Genomic DNA, 5,359 nt, shown 5'->3' with positions numbered 1-5,359 from the left:
TGCCCTCCCTTTATGCCCCCCACTCAGTCCTCCCCTCATATTCCCCCTCTCTCTATGATCTCTCTGTGTTCCCCCTACTGTATCTCCCATTCTGCCTCCACCTGAACCTCTCCTTCCCCCATGGCTGCCCCACTGAGACCCCCAGGACCTCTCAAGCCCTGCCCCCAACTGCATTTACGCTTCCCCCTATGGCCCTCAGTCATTGTCCCCTCACAACCCCTATTGAGCCCCACCCTTTTTGCTCTCCCCACCGTCCCTCTTTCCCCTCTAGCTTCCCCCATGGCCCCACTCAGTTCCTGCCCCCCAGCTGTATCCCCTAGCCCCCCCCCCTGGCTTGATTCCCCCTATTAAGTCCCCCTTTCCCCACATGGCCCCCACAGGGGCCTTGCCCCATTGAGCCCCCTCCCCTTTGTGATCCACCTTGGCCTCCCCACTCAGTGCCTGCCCCCTAACTGCAACCCTCTTCCTCCTGTGCCCTTCTGTCTTTACCCTGCACTGAGCCCCCTTTTCCCCATATGTTCTCCCCACTCAGCCCTGGTCCCCGCCATTGGGCCCACTGACACCCTCCCCCCCAGTATCCCTCTTCTCCCCATGTGCACCTGATGGTCCCACTGAGCCCCCCACTGCATCCCCCTTCCCCTGTACCCCCACGTGTCCCCCATAGTCCCACTGACCCCCCCCCTTGCTGACTCTCAGGGTATGCGCCCCCTCCCCCGCCCCATCACGTGACAGCTCAACGGCCCCCTCCCTGCCTTGGACGTGACTCAGATTAGAATTCTCTCCCGCCCCCTTTTTTCTGAACGCGCATGCGCACCGCTCCCCGTACGGCGGAAGTGGCGCGCCGAGAATTCTCCTCCTTCCACAGCCAAAGGAGCTGGGGGGTGCTGGACAGTGTTCCGGGTCTCGCACCCGGAAGCGGGAAGTAGAGGGCTGGTGACCGGAAGTGGCGTGCGGCTGGTGGTGGGAGCCGGGCGGTCGCTTGCCGCGGGCTGCTGGGAGAGCCGGGGCAGCCGCAGCGGCCGGCGGGGAGCGAGGCAGGGGCGGTGCGCGGCGCAGACTCTTCCCCCCGGCAACCGGGGCCGCGGAGGGCGGGGGCCGGGCAGCGCCATGGCGGAGGCGACGGCGACTGCGACAGCGGCGGCCGGTGGGAGGGCAGCCAGCGCCACCGTGACCGAGACCGTCACCATCGAGCCGGTGAGCGGGGCCGGCGCCGGGATCGGGGCCCGCGGGGGTGTCAATATAAAATCCCCGGATGGGGGGGGGGTCATGTAAAATCCAAGGATTTGGGGTTGTAAATTTTGCAGAAGTTAATATAAAACCCCAGGGATTTGGGGCAGGTTTATAAAAAAAAATCGTGCGGGGGGATGTAAAATCTCAGAGATTTGGGGGGTTGTGTAGATTTGGGGGGTTAATATAAAATCCTGGGGATTTGGGAGGGGTTATAACACTGGGGGAGGGTAAATATAAAATCTCAGGGATTTAAGGGTTTTGTAAATTTGTTGGTTTTTTTTTTAAATCCCTGGATTTGGGTGTTGGGTTTTTTGTGATGTTAGGGGTTAATATAAAATCTCAGGGATTTGGGGGGTTGTACATGTTGAGGAGGATTTAATACATAATCCCAAGTAGTTTGGGGGGGGGGGGGGGTTATAAATGTGTTTGGTGAGTTTAACATAAAAAAACTCAGGGTTTGTGGGTTTTGTAAATGGGGGCGGGAATAACATTCAAAACCGCAGGAACTGGGTTTTAAAACAAAAAATAAAATCTGGAAAGTTTGACAAGCGGGGGTTGCCTGTCAGTCTGTTTTAATTTAGGGGACGGGGGTGATTGTAAAATCAGAGGAATTTGAGAGATTAAAAATGTGTAGGGCTAATAGAAAATCACGGGGCTTTAGAGGTTTTACAAATTGGGGGAGGGGGGTTAACACACAATCACTGGGATGTGTAAGTTTTATTTAAATCTGGGGGTTTAGTATAAAATCATGTGAATTAGTGGCTTTTTTTTTAGTTTGGGGGATTTAATATAAAATCACACGGATATGGGGGTTTATTTTGGGGGTCTAAAATCGGGGGAAATTGTTTTAATTTGAGGTTTTTTTAAAATGTAGACTTGGGGATGTGGAGGGGGTTGTATTTTGTTTATTTGGGGGGGTTAAATATAAAATCACAGGAACATGGGGAGAATTAATATAGAATCGTGGGGATTTGGGCTTGGAGACTTTGCAAGTCTGTGGGATTGTGGGGGAGGGGGATCATGGAGGGGAAATGAGGATTTGAGGGGAAAACACTCATTTTGGGTGGCTTAAATTTTTCACCATTAAAATCAAATCCGGTTTTGATTAAACAGCCCCGGTTCTCTCTCTTAGATGCCAGGGATTAACTAGCAGTGGGGAGCGTTAGTTAAAAAATTCATTCAGAGGCCCCCAAACTGGCCCCACCTGCATGTGCCCCCACTGGGCGCTTCCGTGAGCTCTATACCCATCGTGGGCACCACGGCATTGGTTGTCACAGCGACTGTGATGCCAAGGAAGCCACAGTAACCGCAGGCTGTGGGAGTCACAGCAACCGTTGCTATGAAAGGGGGGGCGGCAGTTGCCACGGCAACCATCCCAGCGACAGGAGGCGTGGTGCCCACGGTGACACGGCCATCGTTATGGCGACTGCAGGAAGTGGGAGTGGGGCAACTATCCCATTAGGAATGGGGTGTGGTACCCATGACGACGCTCATGGTGGCTGTCACGGTGACGATTGTCTGTTGTAGCTATGGCAGCGGCAGCAGGGCATGGCTCTTGTGGTGCACATCAGTTAGCACAGGGCGAGGGACACAGGGAACATGTCTGTCATGGTAACCCTGGTGACCGCCACAGCCGGAACAGGGCACGGTAGCCATGGAAACAGCAAGGCGTGGGAGCCATGGCGACCGCAGGATGTGGTCCCCAGGAAGTCAGGCGTGGTTCCAAAGGCGGTGGTGGAAGGGACACGCCGTGGAGCCGGGCAGCAGTCGGACTCCTGGGGGCCTTGTGAGAGGGTTTGCCTGACTGTCATAGAAGAGCACCCCCTACTGAGCCCCCTGCCCTGCTCCCTGCAGCACAGCACCCCCTAGTGCCACACTACAACCAGCACTGACTTTGAGGGCAGAGCACCCCCTACTGAGCCCCTGTCCTGCTCCCTGCAACTCGGCACCCCCTAGTGCTGCCCTGGGGCCAGCCCTGCTTGCCAGGGTAGAGCACCCCTTACTGAGCCCCCCCCCCCGCCTCACTCCCTGCAGCACAGCGCTCCCTAGTGCTGCGCTGGGGCCAGCCCTGCCTGCCAAGGAAGAACACCCCCTACTGAGCCCCCTACCCCACTCCCTGCAGCATGGCGCCCCCTGCCATCCCAGGTCTCTCCCTACTAATCCAGCCAGGCCATTCAAGGTCTTTCTCCATGGGTCATCTGTGACAGGCCGTGGTCTCATCCCCCGCTCTCTCTCCACCCCGCACCCCGTCCCCCCTGGTAGGAGAACCGCAGCCTGACCATCAAGCTGAGGAAGCGAAAGCCAGATAAGAAGGTGGAGTGGTCAAGCGACACGGTGGACAACGAGCACTTGGGCCGTAGGTCGTCCAAATGTGAGTAGCCGCGGCTCTCCCCTTCTGAGACTGTCCCCCATCCAGGTACAGAGCCTTTAGCCACATCTCTCAGAATGGGGAAGGCAGTGGGGGCTAGTGGTTAGAGCAGGGGAGGCTGGGAGTCGGGACTCCTGGGATCTCCACCCCTCCTGTTTCTGCTTCCACATGCTCAACACAGACCTCTTCGCCTCAGCATTGCTGCTGGATCCCACCCCTGGGCCAGCCAGTCCCCTGCCCTGGGGCCGGATCAGAGCCAGCACCCCCTGGAGGGGAAAGGCCCCCGAGCCAGCCAGTCCCCTGCCCCGGGGTCCAATGGGAAGAGACAGGCCCCATGCTCCATTCCAGCTGATCCCCCAAATGCCAGAGTTACTCCATCAGCGGCACCTGCTAACGGGGTGACGACTTCCCCTCCCCAAGGAACATTGCCGGCGACTTGCTGGGCTCAGCTGTTTTGCAGAGGGACATGGCCACCTGGGGCTTAACGGGGGGCGAGAGGGGGGCGCACACAGGAGAGGTTGGTGAAGGACCCCCAGGTCTCCTGGCCTCAGCTCTGAGAGCCCCCCCCCCCACCCCAGCTGGGCCACAGGGCTGGGTGCAGGCTGACAGCTGGGGGGCTTCTGACTCCCTCTGTCTTCTCCACCCTCCCCCTCCTGCCCTGGCATCACGCCCCTCACTCCCCCATCCCCTTATTCCTCCCCTGTGGCCCCTCCCATCCCCTCTAACCTCCTCTCCCCCCAACACCCCCCCATCTCCATGTAACCGCCCCGCCCAGGCTGCTGCATCTACGAGAAGCCGCGGGCCTTCGGCGAGAGCTCCACGGAGAGCGAGGACGAGGAGGACGAGGGCTGCGGCAACGCCCACTGCATCCGGGGCCACAGGAAGGGGGAGCACGGGGGCCGGGGGGGCGGCGGCTCCGGGGGGGGCAGGGGCAGCCCCCGCAAGGCCGAGCCGCCGGGCCAGGACCACGCTGCAGCCATGCAGCACTGAGCCCCCCCACCCCGCCGGACTGACCCGGGGACGCGGGCGTGTGCGTCTGTCCGTGAGCCTCGTGGCCTGCGAGCTGCTGTCGTCCGTCCGTCCGTCCCGCCCGGTGCCCCGGCGTGGAATGTACCAAGCGACGGGCCGGCTGCGTCTCTGTGCTTCTCCATTAAACGTCTGTGTCAGTGACCACGAGCGGCCGCGGCCTGCTGCTTTCTGCGGGGGGGCACAGCTATGCTGGTGCCCCCTGATCCTGACGCGCTGCCCCCTGCTGGCCCAGCCCTGGGCTTCTCCCCACAGCTCTGCCAGTGCCCCTCACTCCTGACCGGCAGCCCCCTGTTAGCCCTGCCCTGCTAGTGCTCCCACTCCTGCCCCACAGCCCCCTGCCAGTCCAGCCCCTCCCTCCCCCAGCCCTGCCAGTGCCCCTACTCCTGCCCCACAGCCCCCTGCCAGTCCAGCCCCTCCCTCCCCCAGCCCTGCCAGTGCCCCCACTCCTGCCCCACAGCCCCCTGCCAGTCCAGCCCCTCCCTCCCCCAGCCCTGCCAGTGCCCCCACTCCCACTCCACCCCCCTGCCAGTCCAGCCCCTCCCTCCCCCAGCCCTGCCTGTGCCCCTCACTCCCGCCCCACAGCCCCCTGCCAGCCCAGCCACTCCTGCCCCACAGCCCTGCCAGTTGCCCTCACTCCTGCCCCACACCCCCTGCCAGTCCAGCCCCTCCCTCACCCAGCCCTGCCTGTGCCCCTCACTCCTGCCCCACAGCCCCCTGCCAGCCCAACCCCTC

General features: G+C 61.0%; 1 protein-coding gene across 1 annotated transcript; it reads left to right on the top strand.

Moving 5' to 3' along the window:
• The first annotated feature begins 918 nt into the window (after positions 1–918).
• LOC123346286 (E3 ubiquitin-protein ligase PPP1R11-like) lies at positions 919–5,032 on the top strand. Its single transcript, XM_044983617.1, has 3 exons — positions 919–1,194; positions 3,493–3,601; positions 4,374–5,032. Exons 1-3 carry the CDS (start codon positions 1,108–1,110, stop codon positions 4,586–4,588), a joined length of 411 nt encoding a protein of 136 aa, XP_044839552.1. The 5' UTR covers positions 919–1,107; the 3' UTR covers positions 4,589–5,032.
• The last annotated feature ends 327 nt before the right edge of the window (positions 5,033–5,359 follow it).

The sequence above is a fragment of the Mauremys mutica genome, chromosome 12, assembly GCF_020497125.1.
Source record: "Mauremys mutica isolate MM-2020 ecotype Southern chromosome 12, ASM2049712v1, whole genome shotgun sequence".
In the NCBI taxonomy this organism is placed as follows: domain Eukaryota; kingdom Metazoa; phylum Chordata; order Testudines; family Geoemydidae; genus Mauremys; species Mauremys mutica.
The sequence above is the reverse complement of the archived record's forward strand: the minus strand, read 5'-3'. Positions and strand labels throughout refer to the sequence as shown.